General features: G+C 39.2%; 3 protein-coding genes, 3 non-coding genes and 4 pseudogenes across 6 annotated transcripts in view; 1 reads left to right on the top strand and 9 right to left on the bottom strand.

Moving 5' to 3' along the window:
• Positions 1-18,340, bottom strand: part of LOC106082327 (helicase domino) — a 64,331-nt gene extending 45,991 nt beyond the window's left edge. Inside the window, exons 1-4 of the mRNA XM_013244770.2 lie at positions 17,969-18,340; positions 5,385-6,411; positions 4,976-5,309; positions 1,914-2,271 (exon numbers count right to left, since the gene is read on the bottom strand). Coding sequence (XP_013100224.2) covers positions 1,914-2,271; positions 4,976-5,309; positions 5,385-6,400 — 1,708 coding nt within the window. The 5' untranslated portion in view covers positions 6,401-6,411; positions 17,969-18,340. The remainder of the gene's footprint in view (positions 1-1,913; positions 2,272-4,975; positions 5,310-5,384; positions 6,412-17,968) is intronic.
• LOC131998216 (small nucleolar RNA Me28S-Am2589) lies at positions 10,924-11,047 on the bottom strand (annotated as a pseudogene).
• Positions 11,122-11,220, bottom strand: LOC131998229 (small nucleolar RNA psi18S-841/snoR66). Its single transcript, XR_009398668.1, has one exon. It is a non-coding gene; the product is annotated as a small nucleolar RNA psi18S-841/snoR66 (small nucleolar RNA).
• Positions 12,162-12,285, bottom strand: LOC131998221 (small nucleolar RNA Me28S-Am2589; annotated as a pseudogene).
• LOC131998211 (small nucleolar RNA Me28S-Am2589) lies at positions 12,517-12,640 on the bottom strand (annotated as a pseudogene).
• On the bottom strand, positions 12,715-12,813 carry LOC131998226 (small nucleolar RNA psi18S-841/snoR66). Its single transcript, XR_009398665.1, has one exon. It is a non-coding gene; the product is annotated as a small nucleolar RNA psi18S-841/snoR66 (small nucleolar RNA).
• On the bottom strand, positions 13,218-13,341 carry LOC131998209 (small nucleolar RNA Me28S-Am2589; annotated as a pseudogene).
• LOC131998228 (small nucleolar RNA psi18S-841/snoR66) lies at positions 13,430-13,509 on the bottom strand. The gene has a single exon (XR_009398667.1). It is a non-coding gene; the product is annotated as a small nucleolar RNA psi18S-841/snoR66 (small nucleolar RNA).
• Positions 18,341-20,843: 2,503 nt separating the features above from the next.
• On the top strand, positions 20,844-22,176 carry LOC106082321 (DNA repair protein RAD51 homolog 4). The gene is made up of 2 exons (XM_013244763.2): positions 20,844-21,837; positions 21,905-22,176. Exons 1-2 carry the CDS (start codon positions 20,913-20,915, stop codon positions 22,174-22,176), a joined length of 1,197 nt encoding a protein of 398 aa, XP_013100217.1. The 5' UTR covers positions 20,844-20,912.
• On the bottom strand, positions 21,843-23,260 carry LOC106082322 (uncharacterized). Its single transcript, XM_013244764.2, has 3 exons — positions 23,044-23,260; positions 22,679-22,981; positions 21,843-22,415 (listed from the first exon to the last, which is right to left on the bottom strand). Exons 1-3 carry the CDS (start codon positions 23,158-23,160, stop codon positions 22,200-22,202), a joined length of 636 nt encoding a protein of 211 aa, XP_013100218.1. The 5' UTR covers positions 23,161-23,260; the 3' UTR covers positions 21,843-22,199.
• Positions 23,261-27,573: the final 4,313 nt, after the last annotated feature.

Below are 27,573 nucleotides of genomic sequence, written 5' to 3'. Positions count from 1 at the left end.
CAATTAAAAGGAGGTCCTCCATAATTGAGCTTAAACTTCAATCGGACATAACTTATATAGCTTCCCTACGATTTTTTAATGGCATGAATGTTTATGGACAAATTTTTGTATTTGGAAAAACCTCAGTTCAAAAACACCGATTTTTTTCATTGCGTCACCCGCAGAGCTGTGACGCATATCTGGTGAACAGCTGCAATCGCTCATAACTTTTAACTTATGGCTTCCTCATTCACCTTGCAAAACGTGCAGAAGCAAATAGCTGCGATGTCCCTCAGCTCATTACCAAGGAGAGAAAGCCATAATTCAGGATAGACATTAAAGTAGACTCCAAGTACCATTGATTGAAAGCAACGACACGATTACTCTGCCACACATTTACGATATCCAGTACAAGGAACTCAAATGGAAAGGAAGTGATTTTTGGATACTACCAATGAAAGTGATAAATTTCTTTATAAAAAAAAAACAAAAACTTATTTAGATAAACAGTGCAGTCGTACGAGTACATAGACAATTAAACTACCACATTAATATTAATAAACATTAATTATTGGGTTGCCCAAAAAGTAATTGAGGATTTTTCATATAGTCGGCGTTGACAAATTTTTTCAACGGCTTGTGACTCTGTAATTGCATTCTTTCTTCTGTCAGATATCAGCTGTTATTTTTAGCTTGCTTTAGAAAAAAGTGTAAAAAAAAGTATATTTGATTAAAGTTTATTCTAAGTTTTATTAAAAATGCATTAACTTTCTTTTAAAAAATCCGCAATTACTTTTTGAGCAACCCAATATATCCTATTTCACTACAGTACAGAAAATATAAAAAAAGCCAAATCTCTTCTACTTTAAAGAAAAGCCAATTCCTTTCAGAATATGGGATCTAACCAAAAAAAGGAGATGACTGATAAAAAAAAAAAAAAGATTTCATCCAATCCAAAACAAAAAAAATAATCCAAAAACACGAATTAGGATGCTTAATATGAGAAACAAAAACAAAACGATAGAGAAATTATAGTGACTGGTGACTGACTGACGACAGCTATCGAATCATAATCATAATCGTTAAAAGTAAAAGAAAAATGGAAACAAGTTCATATCTGCATCAAGTCAATTACAACTTAAAATTCAACTTAAGAATGACAAACGATTTCATGGTTAAAGAGAAAAAGAGATAGAAAGATAGAGAGAGAGAGAGTGAGAGGAATAAACGATAAGCACCTGGCACCAAAGGTACAGTAGAATTTCCTACAGCAGGTGGAGCGGGTATTTGACCAAATACCATCCCGTGACGACCACCTAAAGGTCTACCCGGAATGTGACCTATATTTTTATTTTTTTTTTTTTTGTTTTTGGTGAAATGGTTTAACAATGTGAATATGAAGAATACAATTAAAAAAATTTAGGAATTTTTACAAATTTTAGAAACAACAAAAAGCAAAAACACATAAAAAACAATTGTAAAGTAATGGAAAACAATTCAACAACAAAGTGTGGGGAGAAAAAAATGACAAGAGCATCATGAAGTAATAGAAAAAAATCAATCCAACAAAGTGAAGGAATGAAAAAAATGACAATGAGCATAAATTTTGTATTTCAAAATGTGATGATGTGATGGTGTGTAAAGTGGAGGACATAGTATGTGCGTTTCATAGAGGTGGGTGGGTGGGTGAGGTAGTGAGTGATATATTTTTGTTTTATTTTTTCTCAAAGGGAAAGATAATTGTAGAGTGAGGGGTAAGGGCTTAATGTAAAGAAAGAAAATCTTTTTGTTTAAGTAATAATTTGGTTAAATGTAAATTTGGTTAATTTTAAACTAAAACAAAACCAAAAAAAAAAAAATAAAATAAAATTACTTAAAAACCAAAACCGAAATGAGAAAACAAATATTTGAGTACATTTTAATTTTGTACATACCTTGTTGTGTTAATTGTTGCACGGCTGCGGGTAATTTTGTGGATACCGCCACCGGTGTTGCACCCACAGCTGGTATCTTTATTTCAGCACCTTGTGGAGGCAACGGATTGCCACTGGCATCAGTAGCTGTTGAGGGCAAGAGAGAACTTTGCCCATTGCCTGTGGCACTGGACAGAATTGCCGTGTTTGCAGAGGCGGAGGAGGAAGAGGACGACGCTGATGATGACGATGACAATGACGATGATATCGATGATGAAATGGTAGTACTGCTTGGCAGACGACCCGGATTTGAGACCAAAGATGATGCGGGAGTTGTTGAAGATACTATTAACGATGTTTGATGAGATTGTTGCGTATTCTGAAAAAAAAAACACAAGAATAAATAAAAAAATAAAAAAAGATAAAATATTGGGTAGCCAAAAAAGTAATTGCCGATTTTTTAAATGAAAGTAAATGCATTTTTAAAAAAGCTTAGAATGAACTTTAATCAAATATACTTTTTTACACTTTTTTCTAAAGCAAGCTAAAAGTAACAGCTGATAACTGACAGAAGAAAGAATGCAATTACAGTCACAAGCAGTGAAAAAAATTGTCAACGCCGACTATATGAAAAATCCGCAATTACTTTTTGGGCAACCCAATAAAATAAAAAAATAAATAATAAAAGAAATTCAGCTAAAAGTTTAAATCCAACATAAGTTCGCTTCACCGAATGTATCCCAGACAACGGCTTTCTCTAACCATTGTAGAGTATTTTATACACTCTGCAGAGAGTTTTATATTCTTTAACACCTAGAGCGTTTTACATCCTCTGTAGAGATTTGGATATCCTCTGTGTAGTAGAGGTAGCAAACTATTGATATACGCAACATTCGATATTTTCGATATTTCTAGTAATACATATCAATAGAATCGATACTATTTCCCATCACCTATATTTCCATTTTTTATAGAATTTTATAGATTTACAATATATAGAATAAAGAAAACAGACTGTGGAGGGTTTTATACCCTCTGTATAAGGTTATATACACCCTTTTTAGGGTTTTATATCCTCTCTAGAGTTTTATAACCTCTGTAGAGCGTTTTACGTCTTCTCTAGAGGGTTTGATAACCTCTGTAAAAGTTTTTATAACCTCTGTAGAGGGTTTTGTACCCTCTGTGGAGGGTTTCATACACTCTGTAGAGGGTTTCATACTCTCTGTAGAGGGTTTGATATTCTCTGTAGAGATTTTATATCCTCTGTGGAGGATTTTATACCCTTTATAGTGGGTTTTATACCCTCTGTAGAGGATTTTATACTATCCTCTATGGAGGATTTCATACCCTCTGTGGAGTTTCATACCCTCTGTAGGTTTTATACACTCTGTAGAGGGTTTTATACCTCCTTTAGAGGATTTTATACCCTCTGTGGAGGGTATTATACACTCTGTAGAAGATTTTATGTCCTCTGTAATGCTGGCAACATTTGTGAGGTACTATGCCATGTAAAACTTCTCTCTAAAGAGGTGTCGCATTGCGGCACGCCGTTCGGACTCGGCATTGATATGTGAGAAGTTTGCCCCTGTTCCTTAGTGGAATGTTCATGGGCAAAATTTGCATTTTTGTAGGTTTTATAAACTCTGTAGATGGTTTTGTAACCTCTGTAGAAACCCAACTGCCCCCGGTAAAAGGTTTTATATCCTATGTGGGGGTTTTATACCCTCTGTAGTGAGATCTATACCCTCTGTAGAAGATTTTATTGTATAGGGTCTTGTACCCTCTGCAGGGGTTTCATACCCTCTGTAGAGGGTTTCATACTCTCTTTTATATCCTCTGTAGAGGATTTTATTTCCTCCATACTATTTTTATACTTCTCTAGAGGCCCCTTTGGGTCTTTCAAGAGCAGAAGGTGAAGTTTGTGGACTAAGCGGATGAAATTGTCATCTTGTTTCGGGTAAACTGCGAATGTTGTTAAAGTGTAAGAATTCCAATGGACTTGGCATAAACCGTACAACTGTCTGGCAATGTTCGCCAAAAGGAGAAAACTTACGAGGTGAATCTGTCCCTTTTTCAGGAAGTACTTCTCAAGGCAAGGGACTTGAATATAAGCCAGAAATTCACTTTCTTCAGGTGCAATGGGAGGCGGTCATTCTCCAAGGACCAGATTCTTCTTAAGGGTTTTCACAGCATCTGCTGCCGTGTCTGCATGAATGTTTCTTCTTCGGGTGCCAGCAAGGGTGCCCCGCCGAAGGCCACTAACGATTTTGCACATATATTGAATATGCAGCAAAGAATTTCGCCCTCAAACTAAGGGTATTGGGAACCTACGGATGGAATCACGGATGAGTTTCTAGGGCAACCAGGCGGCGTTGAAGGTTCTGGCATCGAGTATTCTGACTATTAGACTTTGCTAGTGCTTGGGCTATCATATGGCGGCGGTGGAATAGAGACTGATAAACTAGCCAAGAATGAATCGCCAATGAGTGATTATTATGGTAATAAATGTGTGATTTGGTGATGAATAGGAGTTAAGAGACGATTGAATACAGTTTTTTGTCATTACCCAGCAATTAAGTTGGGAGAAGCCATAGTTGTTGTTGTTGTTGTAATCACATTTTCATGTTGAGGTGGCGATCCTCGTCAAGCTCCTGTAGGTGAGCAAGCCCTTTTTACAGTCTTGCATCGCACTGGTGGAACTCTATCTTTATTCCTCTTGTTCTCTGCTTCTCTTCTTAGGCGAACTTAATGAAACTAATGTGCCCGAGTTAAAGGACTAGCGATAGGCGAGCGTTCCAACCTACCCTTAACATCCATCGCATACAAAATATCATGGAGTTTTGAGTGGAAGATTCAAATCTTGTCTGAATCATAAATGGGGGTTATCCATATGGTTTTAGACCCACCATCGACACATTACGCTGCCAGTACAGGTGAAAGTACAAGGTCCCTGTGTACCTTATACTTCGGAAACAGCAACGGATGACTCAACCGTCGGAGGGTTAAGCCATCTACGTACATACATATGGAATAATATATATTCGCCCAATTTCCGCCAATTTCGGCCATATTTGCAAACTTACCGTTTGTTGACTTAATACATTCGTATGACTACCAGCAGTCACACCAATGATTGTTGCTATATTATCAGCAACCTGTGTCTGTTGTTGTTGTTGAACGATGGAGGAAACGCTGCCAGCAGCGGCATTGGTGGCCGATGTTGGCATTGACGTTGTCGTCGTCGCTGTTGTTGAAGCCGCCGCACTTGTTCTTTCATCGTTAACCAATTGATCCAGACGATAGGCATTGCTATAGGCGATGAACTGTGGGGTAGGTGCTTTTTTACGCCACGTAGGATAGTCCATCATATTGCCACCAATTTGCAAATAAAACAATTCGGCGACATTTTCAGAGTGTCTGGAAAATGGAAAGACAAAAAAAAACATCAACAATAGAGTGGAGAAAAGGGGGTTATACAAAAAAAGAACTTACTTTTCCTTTAATCTATGCAAACGGGAATATTTTTGTTCTAAAATTCGCTTCTTTAAACCTTGTATATCTTGTGCCAGTAGTGAGGAGTTACTATTAGTGTTTGAAGCCGTGGGATTTGTAGTAACTGTGGTATTTATTGTCGAAGGCAAAAGCGAGCCTACTATAGAATTATTACCAACACCAACTCCAGCACTACCACCACCACCTCCTAAAGAAGATGCCAAGAGAATACCACTATTGCCACTACCGCTGCCGCTGTTGTTGTTGCTGCCACTAACGTTTAAGATTGAAACTGTTGTCGAACCTCCTCCTGGTGTGGGGATATTTTCCAACCTTTTGCGTTTGTTCAGTGATGAAAGGGCCTCGGACGTTGTGGAAGATGAACCAATGTTGTGTTGTGTACTACTGCGAAATGTTTGTGCGGAAGCCGAAGCAAATGTTGAAGATGTAGCCAATAAATCGGTTGTGGAAGTTGGCGTTGTTGCTTCTGCTCCTTGTTGCTGCTGATAGCGTGTTGGCGTTTGAGGCATAAGACTCTTAACCAAAGAGTTTGCTGCGGCCGTATTCGTTGATGACGATGACGACGACGACGACAATGACGAAAACGATGTCTGTTGTGGCGTTTTTGCTGAGGAAATGCTTTTGTTCGCGGCTTCGGTTGCTGTGGCTGCCGCAATTTCTTGTTGTCTGGATTGTTGTTGGGCAAAAGCTTGTTGGAAACTTCTTGGTAAGGGGCTATTGTTTGTTGTGCCTACAATTGGCTGGACTAAAGATGTGACGATAGTGTTTTCGACGACGTTACTGCTATTTGCAGCAGCTTTTGACAATCTGAAGGGGGATGCGGGTGTTGGTGTTGTCGTTGATGTAACGACGTTGTTTTTGTTTTTGTTTGTTGTTGTTGCAGCAGCAAGATTTGTTGTTGCAATTGTTGAAGTTGATGATATGCGGTCTGGCACAGCAGGAGGGGCCGGGTTGGACCCTTGATGCCCCCCTCCTGCTGACTCACCTTCATTCATGTTTGATGCATCTAAAAGAAAGGTAGGGAGAAGATGGATTAGATTCTATTGTTCAAAAGAAATGAAATTTCAAATCAAATGGAAGGAACTTGCGCCGCATACTCTAACTGAATAAGGAGGCACAATATTTTGAGGAGCATGATAGACTATTGATCTAAAGGCTACATTAGTTGGACAGCACTCTTTGCTTTTGATGGAACTGAAAAGCCGTTGTGCAATAGACCCATCAGCATGAGCTTCTCCTTAAACCAACAATAATGGGAGTTTACTCGACGGTTGGCATATCGAAGAGAATTTAGGTATTTAAGACTTCACCTTGACGGTCTGCTTTGGCAGAAAAGGGACTTGAGGTTGTAATCTACACATGACTCTCTGGTGAAATTGAGGTCCCTCTGCCTCTTCTAGTGGAGCGGTTGGTTACGAATCTGGAAGGCAGGATTAACAACGCATTACTTGCGGAATACGCGATTTGGTTGACAATGGGATTGTCAGTTCATTCGAGGAAGAAAGGGCGAACATCATCGGATGACGTCATCAAGATTGATCCCTCTAATATAACGGAACTTGTTCAAGTGGTTTTTAGGAAGCTGTCTTCGCTCACTTTCCACCTACAGCCGAAATTTATTCTGGGGATCTGTGCCAGTTGTCGAGCTGCCGCAGTCCCGGTGGCTAAGTACCTGGATATAACTCGTGAAAAGAAAATGTACTCTACTCTTGTCGCAACACGATTCTAACCTATGAATGTTTAGTATAGCAGCTTTGCCTCCATTACGCTAAATGTTATGCTCGCCTTAAGCATTGATGGCGTTTACAACCTGGCGTTCCTCAAACTTTGGATAATCTTCGGTTTATAGCTCGGCCTGGAGATGCAGCGCGAAATATTTTGTTCCGGGGGAGCTCTTCTTAATTGGCGGATTGATCGCCGCTTTTCGGAATGGGAGCCCAGATCTGGGGGAACTCGCTTATAATCGCCTGGAACTACAGTACGCATGGCAAATGCAAATACAAACATTGCCCATGAACATTCCACTAAGGAACAGGGGCAAACTTCTCACATAACAATTAGTGCAGTCCAATTCAAGTTTAAGCTAAATGATAAGGGGCCTCCTTTTTATAGCCGAGTCCGAACGGCGTGCCGCAGTGCGACACCTCTTTGGAGAGAAGTTTTACTTGGCACACACAATGTTGCCCGCATTAGGAAGGGAAAGCCACCGCTGAAAATTTTTTCTGATGGTCTCGCCGGGATTCGAACCTCTCTGCGCTACGGTGGCCTCCAGTACGCAAAGATGGACCTAAATTGAATGGGGGCTCCGGGAAGGAGTTTTTGTTGAGTTCCTAGGAATTAAGAAGGCACATAGACTTCTGAACTGGTGCAGCATCTATGTTAGATTCGCTGTAATGAAGATAATAGAAACGATTGCGATGAAACAGTGGCTACCCAATAGGATTGTCACTAGACAATTAGACGGCGATAAAGACTTTGGCGTTGGGCCGTGAAATCGAGACAGGTTAGGAGTTGGAAATGAATCCCAAATCATCACGGTTTGGTGGGCCCGAAACGGGATAACTATGAGCATCACACAGGCTGGAACATTGAGCTCTAATCTTTATGGTGTTCTTCGTTATCGCGAGAAGTTTAGCTGGCAGCTAACGGGCGCATCCACAGGTTGGGGATAGTGGAATGCTCCATACGGTGTAGCTGCAACGGACAATCAGCAGTATCGAGTCTCAGTGAAAGGCCGGGTGGTACCTTGATCAAATACTGAGTGCCTATGATGCTCGATACAAGGCGAGATATTCAAAATTCATATGAACATTCCATTAAGGAACAGGGACAAACTTCTCACAAGGCGAGAAATAGGCGCTTTAAATAACCATTGGCACTCATGTTCCCGTGGCGATCGGTCGTATAGACCGGAACGAGTTTGCTCGTCTATAAGAGCTTGACGAGGATCGCCACCTCCACATGCAAATCTGGCTACAACAACAACACGGTTTGAGGCAGCTGATGTGATACCCAATAATTAGTTGCTGATGGGTGTTTATGTTTTGCATGAATGTTGTCCAGAACTGCTTGATACGCCGCTAGAGGTTCTCTCTTGTAGCGCTAAATTTAGGGATGTCGAAGCACCGATGAGTGAAACAGGGAGTTTTCCAAGGTGGGGTAATATCTCCGGCACTGTTTAACCTCTACCTATTCTCCATTCCACCCCTTCGATTGGTCCAGTGCCACGAGGACCGTCCTAACACATGACCTGGGCTGATTGAAGCCACGGCAATGTGTGCGGTGATGGCATGCAAAGCTGTTGTTGTGCTATGCAGTCTTCGAAATCCATGTTGATGCTCGGCGAATGGAAATTCTCCTACGAGGCTTGGGAGGAGAAATGCCTCAAGCACCTTTGCCACTGGTGAGAGAAGGGAGATTGGTCTGTACGACTCCCCAAAACTCGGGTCTTTTCCAGGCTTCAGTAGCGGGATCACTGTCCATTTTCCAGACATCGGGAACTATAAGAGTATTCAAAGACAGGTTGAGGACAGTGATAAGGTACTTAACTCCAGGTGAATCCAGATTCTTCAACATCACCAGATTTTTGGCACCACGGATGACATTCGTAACTTTGCCCACGGTAAATTGTGATGGCTGTTCATCGGCTCGGAGACCTCGAATACGGCGAATGGCTCTCCTCCTTGCCCTGTCTCTCGCGGCATGCACAATAAATTGACGGTTAAACAACCTGGCGCATCTCTTCGGATCAGTCACGGTTATTTCGCCAAAAGTGACTGAGGTCCTGTCATCCCGTCTACCGGGGTTCGAGAGTGACTTAACAGTATACCACCTACACCGGTGCCTAAGTTACATTGCTCCAAGTGTTCCAGCCACAAATTTGGCTTATGTTTGTTGACTACCCTGTTTATTTCCAGATTCAGCTCGCTGATTCTGGGGTTTGTGGGGTCCATAGCACGAATCCCATCACGCTCGTCTGCGAGTACCACTGCTTGCACGGGGAATTTGGGCCGCACTTGGGGTATTCGACCGGCTGGTATAAAGCGAGCGGCTGCTGCGTTGATGATGTCTCGGAATTTCCTCTCGGCTACTAGCATATCAGAGGGGGTGGCAGTTCACCGAAGCGACGATTGGTGTACTTTCTGAAGCCGGCCCAATCGGCCTTCTTATGATTGATAAACGTTCGACGCTCAGAGGTTATGAAGTCGGGTGGTCGGCCGATGGGGAGGTGGTCTGACCCCAAAGAGATGACGGCTTGCCAGGATACGTCACTCAGAAGATCAGGGGATACAATGGAGATGTCGGGCGTGCTGCTGCACCTCCTCGCTTTCAATCTGCTCTGCCACGCTGGTCGTTACCTAGTGGAGAATGCCATGAAGTGTGATGCGCATTAAACCAGACGATTATGGCCAGATAGTAACCCACTTATGTCGGGGTTGTAAACCTGGCCATTAATCGGGACACAGCTGCCAACCGGCGGTATGTACACGTTGTATAGCTCTATCTCGGCAGTAGCGCACCTGACTGCTATCCCCATGCCCTCCATGTAGGGGTCACTAGCGCCATGCGCAGGCGAGATAGGTCTATATTGCACGGAATGGTGTATCACGAAGGCCAATCCTCCACCTCCAGTCCTTGAGCGAACCTTACGTAGCACATTGTATCCCGTGCAGGGTATTGCCAGTATTTCTCTTAGTTAATCGATGTTTTCAGTGTGACAGAGTAAGGATTTTGTGGTTTACTCTTCTGTTACCAAGTTCAACTCCCTCCATAACTTTCGTATGCAAGACCATCCTAGATTTGGGCTAACATGTTTGTTCCAATTAAATCTTATTGTATCTGATTTTACAGAAATCGCGGCAAGAATTCTATATACTATTCAATACTATCTGCTGGGCAAGTTTGAATGATAAAACAAACAGGTAACTAGTAATACCGAAGCGAGAACCCCTCGGATGTAACATCTTATTTATTTTCGTTCCTCCATAAAATATCATCCAAATACCTAAACCCACCATTTATAGTCGATCCTAACAGCAGTCGGGTTTACGTGCCCAAACCGATCATGATTCACTTTTGACTTAATGTGTGCGAAATGAATTTTAACATGATTAGATTAGAAAATAACATGAAGTGATAGTCTTAGTGAAACATACGAAAGAAATGGAGAACCCATCTTGATAATATTTAGCCAAGGCATTATTAATTAACACTAACTAATCAATGCATAACTGGCTATTCACGCCCTTATTTCTAATCATAGAGTGAAACATTATAAATATCGAATATTCAAACCGACCTATCGAAAAGTGACCAATGTTATCGACGACGCAACAACTAGTACAAAAAATTTTTAAAATATTCATTAAATGTTATAATGAAAATATGTAGACCGACCTATTAATAGCAACTTGTAGAAGTGATATAAAAATGCCATGGAAAATTAAGAACAGAGTTATCGTTTCCACATTTTCCAGTGAAAACTTTGCATCCGTTCCGTTTCTCATAGCTTTTATGTTTCTCAATCAGACAAATGCCTCGCTAACAGCGAACATCCTGTTTTAAGTTTTGGCACAATAAGACTCTTCCAAAAATAGGTTTAATTTAACCAAAGTCAGTGGACAGAGTGTCATCATATTGAGTTTCTCGTATGACCATAAGGGAACAACTACATGTTAGTATATCAAAACAACTCAAATGGCTCAGAAAATTAGCCACAGAGTATAAGATTTTAAAATACATAAAATTTTTATAGCAAAGTTACAAATTGTTTCACTTGTGATAAAAAATCAATGCGACACAGAGTGCCCTTGCAAAAAAGCAAAACATGAATTTAAAACACATCTGAATTACTTTGGAACATCTTTCGAAAGGACTGGTAATTAAATATTTTACGCGACAACTGCGCTCCCTAAAAAGGCAGCGAAATTAAAGGAAAACTCTTATAAATTTTACTGTTTTTGTCTTTTAATGTTGATTGACGAGGAGCAACCAAACAAAAAGAAAAACAAAATGTTTAAAACATATGACATTTCTGCCCAGCTGATATTGACCAAATGACAGCGATCATTCACAATAGCTCGTATGCAAAATGTTAATTACAAGCTGTGTTGTGTATGTAAATGCATAGCAACTGTTGTTTAAGAGACAAACTCGCCATAAACATCAAGTGTGTTCGTGTGCAAATTGCAAATTACAAATTTTGCTCATGAACATTCCACTAAGGAACAGGGGCAAACTTTTCACAAATCAATGAATGCAGTCCGATTCAAGTTTAAGCTCAATGATAAGGGGCCTCCTTTTTATAGACGAGCCCGAAGAACGGCGTGCCGCAGTGCGACATCTCTTGGGAGAGAAGTTTTACATGGCATAGCACCTCACAAATGTTGCCAGCATTAGGAGGGGAAAACCACTGCTGAAAATTTTTTGTACAAACTGTTACAGGAAGTCGTTTGTGTACTTCAATTGCCAGCAGTACAGTTATAACTGTATACTGTTTTCAACTCTGATATTAAATACACGTGTTTAAATTTACAGTTTCCAACTTCGGAAGTTCATCCTGGCATATAGTGGAGTACTCTGACATTTCAATTAGTCATCTTTAGAATAGAAAAAAATTTTAGTGAGCGCAGGGCGAAGTTTTACTAACCCGACTATATGACTAAACATTGTCATAAAGAGCGGGATTCCATTCAGATATAAGTAAGGAATGTTAATGTAAATATTTAAAAAGTCCATCCACAGTAGGCATCTTTACACTCAATGAGAGAAATGCCTCGCTAATAGCGAACATCCTGCTTTTAGTTTTGGTACATTAAGATTCTTCGAAAAATAGGTTCAATCTAACCAAAGTCAGTGGACAGAGTGTCATCATATTGATGGAACTTGGCCATAGTAAAATTCCAAAGAAGTATGTTGAGTTGTAAACAGAGTTATCGTTTCCTTATTTTTTCCAAGGAAACTTTGCATCCGTTTCTGGAATCCAGTTTTTATGGCACACATGTACGATTTTCAAGCCATGGCATTATAAGGACAAGAAAGTGCTTTTTAGGTGCAATATTAAACTTATGAAATAGATTACAAATTAATTTTCTCATTAATCTTGGGTCTTCACTCAATCAGACAAATGCCTCGCAAACTGCGAACATCCTGTTTTTAGTTTTGGCACATTAAGATTCTTCCAAAAATAGGTTGAATCTAACCAAAGTCAGTGGACAGAGTGTCATCATATTGAGTTTCTCGTATGACCATAAGGGAACAAAGACATGTTAGTATATCAAAACAACTCTAATGGCTCAGAAAATTAGCCAAAGAGTTAAAGATTTTAAAATACATAATATTTTTATAGCAAGGTTACAAATTGTTTCGCTTGTGGTAAAAATTCAATGCAACACAGAGTGCCCTTGCAAACAATTAATCTGAGAAAATCTTTAACAAACTTTAGAAAGGACTTTACAGAGCAAAGTAGAGAAGTTAAACAAGGCTAAAATATTCAAAAAATGTCGCCATAACAACGTCAAACAATGCCCATGACTGGACAATTTTATGTTGTCCTAGCAAGAATTTGAACCCAATTACTCTAGGATTTTTTAAAATAAAATGGAACATTGAAAATGCCTTATGACAATGTAAACAGAGTAATTGTTTTCACATATTCCAGTGAAAACTTTGCATCCGTTTCTCGCATCGAGTTTTTGTAGCACACATTTACGATTTTCAAGCCATGGTAGGAAAAGGACAAGAAAGTGCTTTTTAGGTGCATTGTTACTTAATAAGATTATAAAATTTTTTTTCTCTATAGCTGTCGATCTTTACTCAATCAGACAAATGCCTCGCTAACAGCGAACATCCTGTTTTTAGTTTTGGCACATTAAGATTCTTCCAAAAATAGGTTGAATCTAACCAAAGTCAGTGGACAGAGTATCATCATTTTGAGTACTTTATGACTTTTATAGAAAAATTGGTGTTAGTTTTTAAAACCACTCAAGTAGCTTGTCATCTTTAGCTAAGGAGTATAAAATCTAAAAAAGGAGTTTTTCTATAGCAAGGTTACAAATTGTTCCACTTGTGGCATAGTATCAATGTGACACAGAGTGCCCTTGCATCATATTCTAATAAATACTGCTTAAATTTTATTTCTTATGGAGGCCCCACCGTAGCGCAGAGATTAGCATGTCCGCCTATAACGCTGGCTGAACGCCTGGATTCGAATCCTGGCGAGACCATCAGTATAAATTTTCAGCGGTGGTTTTCCCTTCCTAATTCTGACAACATTTGTGAGGTACTATGCCATGTAAAAACTTCTCACCAAAGAGGTGTCGCACTGCGGCACGCCGTTCGGACTCGGCTATAAAAAGTAGGCTCCTTATCATTGAGCTTAAACTTGAATCGGACTGCACTCATTGATATCTGAGAAGTTTGCCCCTGCTCCTTAGCGGAATGTTAATGGGCAAAATTTACATTTCTACAGGCTTGCTGACATCTGTCTGGCCACTGAGTTTTTAGCAATTTTTGGTTTACACGTGCTTTATTTGACAGTGCCGAGACTTGTTGGTATGTCCTTGGTGTACTAGCAATATTTTTACTTGCCCACGGCTCCAAAGCAGCTTTGCAGTTGTTTTCCCTACAATAAGACGCTTTTACTCAATGAAAACCAGGCTCAATGAAAACGATTTGACAGTGGGCATCGGTGGGCATCGGCTTGAGATGGCAAATTACTTAGGGGGCCGTAGGATCAAATTCTCGTATTAGTGCCCGATTAAGAAAAAACAATGTTTACGAATAATATCCCCATTTGGAAAGAAATACCTAATACTGGACACAATGTATTTTCAAAGGGGGATTCTTTTTCAAAAATGGGGACGACATTTTTGACTTCGGGATTTGTTGGGGATTGGAATCGAAATTTGGGAATTTTATGGAAAGGAACTTTCATGTATTGTACCCTAAAGTTTGTTTAAATTGAGTACGGTTTTCGTGTATCCTTTCAACGAGGCGACAATCAAATGGCTAGAGATCTGCATTCCACAATAAAATAAATATCAAATACCTTCATGTCATTTGTTGTTTGACAGGTATAAAAGTGTAAACTTCGTGTCAGTTACCCTGTATAAAAATAATTTGTAAAAACACAATTGTAAACAGAGTAATCGTTTTCACTTTTGCCAATGAAAACTTTGCATCCGTTTCGAGTTTTTATAGCACACATGTACGATTTCCCAACCATGAGGTTTAAGGCAGGGAAGTGCTTTTTAGGTACACATTAAGAAACAAGTAAAAACGTGCTAAGTTCGGCCGGGCCGAATCTTTGAAACCCAAAAAAATGCAAATTTTGCCCATGAACATGAAATAACGCTGATTGTCCGCGACTGCCGTTGCAGCTACTCCATATGGAGCATTCCACTATTTGCAACCTGTGGACGCGGCCGGTAGCTCGCAGGTGACCTCCTCATGGCAACGATGAGCACCACACAGATCGGACCTCAAAGTTCCAGCCTGTGTGGTGCGCACAGTTATACCGTGTCGGAGGAAAGTGAGTGAAGACAACTTCCTAAAAACTCCTTGAACAAGTTCCGTAATACTAGAGGGAAATGGCCACCAACCTCGGTATTTATACCCTAAACCTGAGGACTGGGAGCTTCTGGGCGCGCTCCCAGCCAAGCTTCTCGTGATAACGATGAACACCAGACAGATAAGAGCTCAAAGGTCCAGCCCATGTGGAGCTCATGATTAGTCATAGTCATTACAAAACGCTCAGCCGAAAGCTACCAGGCACTTTCATAGATTATGGATACTGGAATGATCTTTATGTGGAGTAGCTGCAACTGCAGTAGAGACCGGAGGGAACTGGCTATTACTTAAATTCTGAGTACCGGTGATACTCGATATGACAAGTCGAGTTATTGGCGTCTTTAAACAAAACCAAGGTCTTGTTCATGGAGGTTAGCATGGGTAGGATTCCTGGCGTGAACATCACAAAAAATTGTCAGCGGTGGTTATCCCCTCCTAATGCTGGGAACATTAATGAGGTATGCCGTTCGAAATCTTATATATAAAAATCAATTTGTGTTTGTGGGCTTGCTTATATGTTTGTTTGTGTGTTCCTTATAGACTCAAAAACGGCTAAACCAATTTCCATGAAATTTTCACTGATTGTGCATAATGATCCCGTGGTGAAAATAGGGTAGTACATTTTTTGAAATCTGAAGGGGTGGGACCCCTCCCTTACCCTAATTTTCACAAACGCCAGATCTCGGTGATGGGTGGTGTGATTTAATTTTGTGTGCTTTCTTATAGTTCTCTAAAAATAAAAATTTGGTATCCAAATTTCGGATGGGGTACCTAGGGGGCCGCCCCACCCTAAAACCTACCAAATAAATATTTAAACCAATCACGACAATATGAGACTCAAATGAAAGTTATTTAGGATAAGAAAACATATCTGGTATCTGGTATAATTGTCGAACCAAGTGTTAGGGGGACCGCCCCAAAACATCCCTAAATTGGACATATTTACCGACCATGGCAATATGGGACTCAAATGAAAGGTATTTGCGAGTAGACTACGAATCTGATATCCAAATGTGGGACCAAGTTTCTGGGGGTCCACTCCTTCCTCCAAACACCCCCCCAACAGGACTTGATTACTGATCATGGTTATATGGGGCTTAGATAAAAGGTATTTGAGTGTAAAATACGAATCTGATATCCAAATGTGAGGCCAAGTGTTTGGGGGGCCGCCCCTCGCAATATGGGGCTCAAATGGAAGATCTTTGGGAGTAAAGCAGGAATCTCATATCAATATTCAGGAAAAAGTGTCTACGAGGCCACTACAACCCCATAACACCAACCATATAGGACGTATTTGCGGACCATTCCAATATGCGGCTGCAATAAGATGTATTTTAGAGTAGAACATAAATCTGGTATATATTTTCATGGTCAAGTCCCTGAAAACACTCCCAAAACCGGTCATGTTTGCGACTATAGAAATATGGGGCTCAGATGAAAGATATTTGGGATTAGACCACGAATCTGATATGAAAATTCGGGACCAACTGCCTAGGGGACGTCCCATCCCCATAATAACCCCCAAATGGGATGGATTTACTCACTATGACAATTGTGGTATTAAAGGGAGTGGATCTCGATATTGATAGTTTTTAGGGCCCATAGCCCAAACCGCACATATTTGCAGACATTTGCAATAATGGGTTAAATCAAAGGTATTTGAGATTAGAAAGCCAATGCCAATATGGAGTTTAAATAAATATTTGAAAGTAGTTTTCAGGGCTAAGTGTTTGGGGGATTACCCCACTCTCCAATACACCCCTAAATCGAGCATATTTACCAACCACGTAACGAGCCCCAAGAACGGACTTCATATTCGGGTTCCTGAGATCAAAATTATGGGGGTATGCAAAAAATTAGATTTTTTGCGAACTACCCGTAAAATACAGTTAATTCGGAGGGCGCACACCCGATTGTTTGCTGCCGAAAATGAGAAGACACCGTGCAGGTAATCTTAGCTAACTATCAAATTGACTACGGCGACATTCTCCTCAACCGTCATTATACACAAATTACAACAAATTTCGCGATTTCGTCACTTTTCTATACATCGAGGGGACGCACTACTGAATTTTTGCCCAAAACACAAAGACCGGGGCAGACAGACTTAGAGCCCTATAGTCAACCAGTCAAAGCTGATTGAACACAGTCATAAAAAGGCAGGACAAATAGAAGAACGAAGGAGAAAAAGAAAAAAGGACAGACACTTGGCAGGGCCTATTTGTTCATAGCATCGTATGTAACCACTAAATATGTTGAAGCCTTGCAAACGTTATTACAATAGATCGAACATACAGTGAAATTTTTTCCGTAAAATCAACCTCTGGTATAAAGAAGTTTATTATAGTCAGAGGTTAACATTGATTTCGATTTCATAATTTATACTTTAGGTTTCTCTGTTGCTCCGACAGACAGACATAATTTGAGAATTTGTACGATTGCTCTTAGCACTTCGGAAACCCGTACAATTCAGATTAAAAATTGTACGGTCATATAAAATGTTCGCGCTTATCAAAATCTTTATTAAGAAACGCGCGCGATTTTTAAACTCGCACTGATACCATTGCGCCCCTGAAAGCCGGCAATTCCAAATGCAAAAGCCGGCTTGTCATACTAAAAATGATCGCAAATTGAAAATCTCCAAACGCGATCGTTAAGCCGGCTAAATTTAATCAGCAGCTAGTACCTGCTGATCTTTTTTCTTCGTTTTACTCAGGAAATGCCATTTATTTTTGTGTTGTACCAAAACAACTCTGCTTTTGCCTGTTTTCTTTACTTGCTTAGTTTTTTTTTTGGTACCCTTAACCCTCCTCATCAACCTCTTCTTATTTTTTTTCTTCATCATCATCATCAACCAAACATAACCAAGCCATTAAACATACGAGCACACATACGCGTACATACACATGCAATTATTTTTTTTTCTACTCGTTCGTGTTTCGTTCTGAGTTTTTGCGTTTCTTTTTTTCTACTTCGTCGTTGACTCGTCTTACCTCAGATTGTTTAAATTTTAATCATGAATTTTCGGCCATTTCTAGAGGCATCCGTTTGTAAAACAATTATAAAACGTTTTTAAAGATATTAAAAAATTTTTTCCGCACAAAATTTTCAATTATTTTCGTCTTAATTCCACATAAAATAACAATGAAAAATTTCCTTTTTTTCTCGACACGGTATGATGGAAAATTTTACTTTGCTTTATATGCTCGTGGTACAATACTTATGTACTCTTCACTCTTATGGGTTTCCGTATGTTAAATTAAATTTGCTTGAGATAACGAGCGAGATAGCAATATATGCAATACTAGCGAGCGGCACCCAAAAACGATAGATGTTTTCTTGTCGATGTTTTGACGGAAACTAACTAGGGTTTTCATTTTCATAACGACTAATCGATAAATCTTCAGGGCAAGTGAAAAAAAAATCGAAAGCTGAAAAATAATCGTCAATACAATCGAATTATCGTCATGGAAGACGAAGAAAATCGATTTGCCAATTCGTACCCGAAACGAAGTTGAACTCCAAAGCAGTTTGCCTTCAAACAAAGTAGAAAAGTTAAGGGTGGAACTACGTTCGATTTTCACGAAATTTTTTCGTGATTGCTATCTGTCAACGAGTTGTGGTTGTGTGTATGCATTCTAGTTAAGAACCAAAACACACACAAACAACGAAAGATGGCGCGAACTAGTAAAATACTCAAAATCAGAGTTGCACTAATCACTGATTTTGATAGATAGTGTACTCAATATTTTGTTGTTGGGCAACTGCCACTACCTGCAAATGAATATAAAGGGTGATTTTTTTGAGGTTAGGATTTTCATGCATTAGTATTTGACAGATCACGTGGGATTTCAGACATGGTGTCAAAGAGAAAGATGCTCAGTATGCTTTGACATTTCATCATGAATAGACTTACTAACGAGCAACGCTTGCAAATCATTGAATTTTATTACCAAAATCAGTGTTCGGTTCGAAATGTGTTCAAATTTTGACAAATTTTGTTCAGCGATGAGGCTCATTTCTGGTTGAATGGCTACGTAAATAAGCAAAATCGCCGCATTTGGAGTGAAGAGCAACCAGAAGCCGTTCAAGAACTGCCCATGCATCCCAAAAATGCACTGTTTAGTGTGGTTTGTACGCTGGTGGAATCATTGGACCGTATTTTTTCAAAGATGCTGTTGGACGCAACGTTACGGTGAATGAACACATTTCGAACCGAACACTGATTTTGGTAATAAAATTCAATGATTTGCAAGCGTTGCTCGTAAGTAAGTCTATTCATGATGAAATGTCAAAGCATACTGAGCATCTTTCTCTTTGACACCATGTCTGAAATCCCATGTGATCTGTCAAATACTAATGCATGAAAATCCTAACCTCAAAAAAATCACCCTTTATATTGGTTGTTATACAAATGAGACCACTTTTAACTGTTTCGCTATGCACTGGTTGAAGAAGATTGATTACAAAGTGGACGTACGTAGATCTGTTGTTGTTGTGTTGTAGCGAAATTCATTATGAGTATACAGATTGATGCATTCTAAGATTATTCCGTTTTGGACACTATCTACAGATCTAGCTCTAAGAATCTGGCAGCTTTAATTGGACCGATTCATAGTAATTCTGAACTTGTTGTTGTAGTTCCTACATTTGCATGTGTAGGAAGCTATCCTCGTCAAGCTCCATAGGTGAGCAAGCTAGTTCCGTTACATAGCATCGATCGCCGCGGAAGGAATATCTACCCCAAACGAAACTGCGTTGATTGACATATGCCTTACCTTCAAATGTTAAAGTAGTTTTAGAAATAAACATTATTTTACAACTTATCTTCTTCAAATTTGATTTATATTTTTTCCTCATTACAACACAGTTCTGTACGATTTATTGTATTGCTATCACTCCTGCATGTTATTTTCGTACGACACAACCTAAAAATGTGTGATCAAAGTAAGTGCATTAAAAATGCGTAAAAGTTGTGATAGAGATGGTTAAATAATGAATTTGTTTCTTTTATTCGACATACAACGAAAATAGCTGATTTCTTTACGTTTTCGTCAGGGATAGATCACGATCTGAACCAAAAAGTTACATGTGATTGAAAAGTGATTTTTATATATTTGTTGTATTTGTATCACACGACACGACTCTGCATGAGGTAAATTTGACATGTCATAAGACACCCACATACCATAGCAGAAAAACATTGTTTTAAGATTTTAGAAAAAATTTACGGCTATGTTAACAAGCATTTGACATTTTGAGTTATTGCAAAATCAAAACAAAGATGAAAAAATGCAAATATGTAAACGTCCCAAAACCATCCGTTTAAGGGTTGGTATTCTATTCTGCTTTCGGAATAGTTGCGGAAATTTTTAATTGTTCCGCGAGTGGAATTTTACATCAATTGACACGTTTTTTATCTGGACTTATTGTTTTCTTTACTTAATTTATTGTTTCGCAAATAAATTAAGAAACGCGAACCATTGAAATATTTAAAAATGATGTCGGCAATGGTTTTAAGGGCTGGCACAAAATTTTTTTTACCATTTTCCTTACTAAAAACAGATCACTAATTTTCCAACAAATTTTCGCCCACTTTTTTTTATATGGAGTTTGACAGCACTTCGCTTGAAAAGCTGAACAGAATACTCAGCTTAACTTGATTCCTGGGTAACCATGACAGTGAGATGTTTAAATTGTGATTCGATAATTTGATTTTCGAATCCGTTAAAAGTCTACTTCGACCTTTTTGCACCATGTAAACGGGCCACTAATACGATTAATTATCGTTTTTAAACATACACACGCACACATATTTCACCTATAGGAAAAGAGCTTGAGAGCGAGGCTGACGTGCTCACAGTTTCTAATTCTTCACCCGCCGATTCAGATTATAAACATAGCCAGCCAGTGATTTTTCAAATTAATAATTTAATTATGAGTAAATTACGACCTATTAAAAACACCGAATTATCCGAATACTGTATTAATATTTTAGCAAAGCATGATATTCATATTGTGGGAGAACTGTTAAAAGAAAAGCCAGAAAAGATCATGAAAATACTCAACTTGAATTCGGGCCAAGTTCAAAAGATCAGGTATGAATTAAGACGAATTTACGGTCCAACACGCACCACCTTGGAGAAACAAAGTTCCAAAAATGAAAATGTCACAAAAGATTTTCAAATAAGTTTTACTTTCTGCGATGGAATTAAGCCGGTGGAGATTAAAACCAGTGGTCAATGTTTCTCCACTCTTATCGGTCCACTGGATGATATGCTGGCACCTAATTTAAAAGTGCACGGAACAAATTCGAATGGAGATTCGATATACTCGCTGGGTCCCAGTCATTTGACCAGCAAAGTAATGTGGGAAATATGTGGACCTTCGGGTGTGGGAAAGACACAATTGGCTCTGACTCTAATTTGTAACTTTGTGCAACTTTATGCGTCTGAGGTTTTGTATATTGACACTAAGTTGGACTTTTCGGCAAGTCGTGTCAAGCGTCTACTAACATCACGCCAACTTACACCAGACACAATTGCCGGAACATTGCAAGCTATAAAAGTAGAAAGGGTTTTGTCGGCCCAAGGAGTTATAGAGATGTTGGAGCTACTTTATGCAGAATTAAGACAAGGCAGTAATCATGTTAACTCTATAAAAATGATAGTCATTGATTCTTTGCCAGCTGTGTGGTTTCTTCTAAAGGCTGATGCCAACCGTTTGGCTGGTAAATATTTGCTATCCCGTCTATCCCAAATGCTATATAGACTTTGTGATGAGTACAATATTGCAGTGATATGCATTAATCTTTCTATCATACCAAGCCCAAAAACAAACGAGGACCCCAACAAAAATGAAGGCAAGTCAGTTTAAAAGCAACATGTATTATGAGTGTATATCTAAAATGCTTTTAAAATACATATTAGCTCTTTCTGTGTTCTGCAAAGACGATCAGGATATATCGGATATTCTTGAAGACGATGATTTGGATGAGGAAACCAAAAATCTCACCTATCGACAAGTCATGGGTTATTTTTGGCTATCAAAACCTCGTTTGCGTTTATCCATGGAATACATGTCAGCCGAAGAACAAGAAATTAGAACATCAAGTCGTCGTCTTCTGCAAGTAACGCAAAGTACTTGCATGCGGGAAAAGAAAAGTTGTACCGTTCGTATTTGCGATCAAGGTGTAGTCTAGCAAGCCTCGATGGTTTTTGAATGTTACGATGTCGTTGTTTTTGTTGTCGTCTTTGAAGTTTGATATTGTTTTATGACCTTTTTGCCGGGAACTATGGAGTCTCCTAAACCAGGACGTTTGCGAGACTTTAACTTAGAATCGGTGGATTCTACTGATTGATATGTTTGTATACTACTATGGCTTAATTGGGCAGATTTAGCTATGGTTGCATTAATTGAAGGCGGTGGATTTTGTTGTGACTGAAAATAAATTTAAAATATAAACATAAGGATAAGATTAATTTTTAAATCCAATAAAATAGTTTAAGTTATAAAACGTATTTTTCAATAGTGAGCTTGAAAGCAAGGTTCCATCGCTGGTGCTATGAAACCCTATTGTTGTTGTTGTAGCAGTGTGTTATACCCAGAGGCGGCAGACCTTGCCGATGAAGAACTCCATCGGTTCAATACGGTACGTACAACCGGTTGCCATGGTATTGACCCCATATGTATTCCCTTCTTACCTCCTCATTGTTAACTTCACTGGCATTATCGTCATCAATGCCCGCCACCAAGTCCGAATCGTGGGCATATTTACATTTATTGCCAAACCTGCAACGTCCCTTGCGATTATTCCAACAAATTTTTCTACCATTTTTCTGTATTAAATGATCTTCGGACTCCACCATTTGTACATGTTTTTGTAACTTATCAATTTCGGCTTTTTCAGCTTCCAAAAAAGGGTTGCTGAATACAACTCCAGCCGCTCCCCTTTGAGAGGAGTTTAGTAACAAACTGGCACTGGGTAATAAGGGCTTGGAATTTGTCTGAAAGTTGAAGGGAAAGGTAAGAATTTCAGTGAACATTTGCTGTTTCACAGCGTTCTTACAGTTGCTTTAACTGGTGGCTTGTTTTGTTCATGCTTTTTGGATTCTTCATCGGAGTCACCAGTTTCACTATTGGAGGAGGATAAAGAATCACTGTAATCAGCCACTAATGATAGCATGGTTGTTTATAGAACTGTACAACAATTGGGGAATAATACAAAATTTTGTTGATATGTATGTGTTACAGCTGTTTTTATTTTGTTTTGTTTATCATATGTCAAGGTTAAGGTTGTTATCGATAAAAAAAAAATCGTGTGAATGACTAGGCATTGATGGGTGTTTGTCAGATTTATCGTTCGAATGTTACATAGGCGATATGTAAGGGGAGGTTAACACATGATGGCGTATTGTCCAATGGGAAGATCTGATCTTTCTCACATAAAGGTTCACATTTTGCGACGAACATTATTTTTTTTCGCAACTACTTTTTGTTTAGATGAAAGATTTTAGAGCAAAAAAACAAAAAAAAAAACAAGCCAATTACAAGCCAACAACAAAATATTGACTGCATTAGCTTTCAAAATCAGTGATTAGCGCAACTCTGATTTTGTGTATGTTACTTCTTCGTTGATAGATAGTGCACTTCGCGAGAAAAAATTGTACTCAGCTGTTGTACTCAGCCATAAGTTGGTAAATTTAGCTGAGTGTATTTCGGGCCAAGACTGCAAGTCGATTTGCTTCTGCCACTTGTCATGGTTAAAAACTGATGTTTCTTCGTTGGAGTTAGGTTCGAAATTTCCGCAGTGCATATTCGCGTCGAATCTCTGCTCGGGGTGTACGTTTTGGCATCGAAGGCAGTCTCCACCGGCGTTTCCTTGTCATAGGCATGCTGTTTGTATTTGAGCAGTTCGCTGAATTTCCTACTCTTTATCATGGTGTCCATAATGCTTTCCATGATTTTGAGTAGAAAGGACGTAAGGCCTTTAGGCATAACTTGCCTTGCCGGGCTTGGGTATAAATACCACCCTTGCCTCTTGCCAGTATTTCGGAGTATATGAGTCCTAGTCACGCTGTGAGTAAGTAAGTTATTAATAAACTTTCTTACGATGGTGTTGATGATGGAGAAAGTACAGGGTATTGTGGCGGTGCCGATATAGTGGGCGACGAGGAGTTCCCCAAGAGCAGCACTGAATGCGATACTTGATCTGAGACCTTTGCACTTGTACGTGTAGGGCGTTGCGTTGAGTACAGTCTTCTGACCGAGAGAGCCAGGAACTCGCTATCTTCGGATTTCGGGCATTTGTTTGTTCCGCGGCAGGCCGATGGCGTCGTGGGGCGACTACATGACATTGGCATTGCCAAACTGATCTTTCTTAGATGGCGACTTTGAGTTTGCCTTCTCGGAGAGGAAGCTTTGGGCTGGGGGCGTCACGAACTTCTCTGGTACCTCTATATACACGGATTGATCCCATTTTAATGAAGACATTGGAGCAGAGGTTTTTATTGAATTCGTAGTGTCTTTCTCTATATAAAATCAAAAGACAACGTTTCTTAAAAAATTGAAACTAAAAATTTTTGTAAACAGATGATTGTCATTGTTCGCTGCATTTAATAGACATTTCTTATAAATAACTTAGTACTGCTTATTTGAAAAAAATTCGTAGTCATTTCACAAAAGTTTTTTTTATAGTGCGTTTTGACAACTGTTCGAGCGAAAACTCGAAGTCAGTACTAGGCTTCAAGCCTAGAAAGGTCAAAAATTTTTATAGAGAGACCGTTGTTGCCGTTTGGCACAGCAAAATGTAAATTTTTTTCTCGCCAGTGTGAAAAACACCTCCTACGTTATTTTTACTTCTCACCATAGGGGATTGCTACCGATTGGCACACCTTCATACTCGGTCGTGCCGCCGGTCACGCATATCATCAACTTGTTTCAAAGAAGTTTGAGTTTATTATAAAGATAAGATTTAAAATGTTCAGGACTCCGTTTGAGGTGGTGAAGTGAAATTTATTCCAAACATTTTAAAAAATCTTATCTGCGGAATGCATTGGCTTATTGAATGAAATGCATTCTTAAACTTTTTGTTACAGTTTTATCTTATCAAAAAAAAAAACTACCCCAGAAAAGATACAAAAAATAAATACTACAAACCAAGTCAAAGTGTGCTTCAAATATCTACAATCCACTTTCTGGTTGAAAACATTATTTGGGCTTTCTTTAATATTTAAAGTAATTTAATTGTGTGGCTTTCCATAACTGGCCTGTCTAAATAGGTAATGGGATAAGCCTTGAACACCTGGATCTTACAAAGTGTAAGGCTAAGTATGTTTTCACCACAAGCAAGTACAAATTTGCCCATGAACATTCCATTCAATGAGTGGTGTCCAATTCAAATTGTATTGTGATTGTTTTGTGGCTCTCGTCTAAACCATGCCGTCCTGTCGATGATTTGCGCAGACCCCAAGTAAAACCTCTAGGGGGCGCCTAGTTTTACCACCAGACACATTTAGCATTCTTATAAAGTATTTCTATACATTACATCTATTCTAGCCCATCGACACGTCTAAACTGACAGCACTCAATCATTTATATGAGAGAAGTCTCCCCACTTTTCTTTAGTGGAATGTTCGTGGGCAAAAAATTGCTCACTGTGCGGTCCAAATCGGTTTACAACCTGGTATTGCTTCCATATAAACCGATCTCCTGATTTGACTTCTTGAGGCCCTGGAAGCCGGAATTTTCGTCAGATTTGGCTGAAACTTGGCACTTAGTGTTCTTTTATGACTTCCAACAACTGTGCCAAGTACGGTTCAAATCGGTGTATAACCTGATAAAGGGTGATTTTTTTGAGGTTAGGATTTTCATGCATTAGTATTTGACAGATCACGTGGGATTTCAGACATGGTGTCAAAGAGAAAGATGCTCAGTATGCTTTGACATTTCATCATGAATAGACTTACTAACGAGCAACGCTTGCAAATCATTGAATTTTATTACCAAAATCAGTGTTCGGTTCGAAATGTGTTCATTCACCGTTCAGCGATGAGGCTCATTTCTGGTTGAATGGCTACGTAAATAAGCAAAATTGCCGCATTTGGAGTGAAGAGCAACCAGAAGCCGTTCAAGAACTGCCCATGCATCCCGAAAAATGCACTGTTTGGTGTGGTTTGTACGCTGGTGGAATCATTGGACCGTATTTTTTCAAAGATGCTGTTGGACGCAACGTTACGGTGAATGAACACATTTCGAACCGAACACTGATTTTGGTAATAAAATTCAATGATTTGCAAGCGCTGCTCGTTAGTAAGTCTATTCATGATGAAATGTCAAAGCATACTGAGCATCTTTCTCTTTGACACCATGTCTGAAATCCCACGTGATCTGTCAAATACTAATGCATGAAAATCCTAACCTCAAAAAAATCACCCTTTATATTGGTTGCCCAAAAAGTAATTGCGGATTTTTTAATAGAAAGTAAATGCATTTTTAATAAAACTTAGAATGAACTTTAATCAAATATATTTTTTTTACACTTTTTTTCTAAAGTAAGCTAAAAGTAACAGCTGATAACTGACAGAAGAAAGAATGCAATTACAGAGTCACAAGCTGTGAAAAAATTTGTCAACGCCGACTATATGAAAAATCCGCAATTACTTTTTGGGCAACCCAATAGCTCCCATATAAACCGATCTTCCGATTTGACTTCTTGAGCCCTTACAAGCTGCCGGTTTACATGGCAGCTATATCGGGCTATGGACCGACTTGAACCATATTTAGCACAGTTGATGAAAGCCCTAACTTAACACGTCGTGCAAAATTTCATCCAAATCGAATAGGAATTGCGCCCTCTAAACGCACAAGAAGTCAAAACCCCAGATAGGTTTATATGACAGCTGTATCAGATTATGGGCCGATTTCACCCATACTCATAACAGTTGTGGGAAGTCATAACAAAACACCTCATGCAAAATTTCAGTCAAATCTGACGAGAATTACGCCCTCCAGAGGCTCAAGAAGTCAAGATCCAAGATTGGTTTTTATGGCAGCTATATCAAAACATAGACCGATTTGGCCCATTTACAATCCCAACACTAATAAAAAGTATTTGTGCAAAATTTCAAGGGCCTAGTTTTACTTCTTCGAAAGTAAGCGCGCCTTCGACAGACAGACGGACGGACATGGCTAGATCAACTTAAAATATCATGACGATCAAGAATATATATTCTTTATGGGGTCTAGACGCATATTTCGAGATGTTACAAATAGAATGACGAAATTAGTATACCCCCATCCTATGGTGCAGGGTATACAAACCGTTGGCGGCAGGTTCGAGTCGTATTCACGTCGGGTCCATGATCGGGCGCCATTTGTAAAGCTAAATCCCAACCAGTTCGTGTTAGTAAATGTTTCACAAATATCTTCCACACACACCCAAGCCCAATTTTGGTGAAAACTTACTAACAGCCAGTTCTAATTGATATACAAAGGAGAAAATGACTTTGGTACACCCTATAAAATTGAAAAATAAAATGTTCACACAATTTTATATATAAAATTCAATTTATGTTTATTTTTTCCGTAAAAACGGTTG

This window comes from Stomoxys calcitrans, chromosome 5 (genome assembly GCF_963082655.1).
Source record: "Stomoxys calcitrans chromosome 5, idStoCalc2.1, whole genome shotgun sequence".
Classification (NCBI taxonomy): domain Eukaryota; kingdom Metazoa; phylum Arthropoda; class Insecta; order Diptera; family Muscidae; genus Stomoxys; species Stomoxys calcitrans.
Note: the sequence above shows the minus strand (reverse complement) of the source record. Positions and strands in the feature narration are given on the sequence as shown.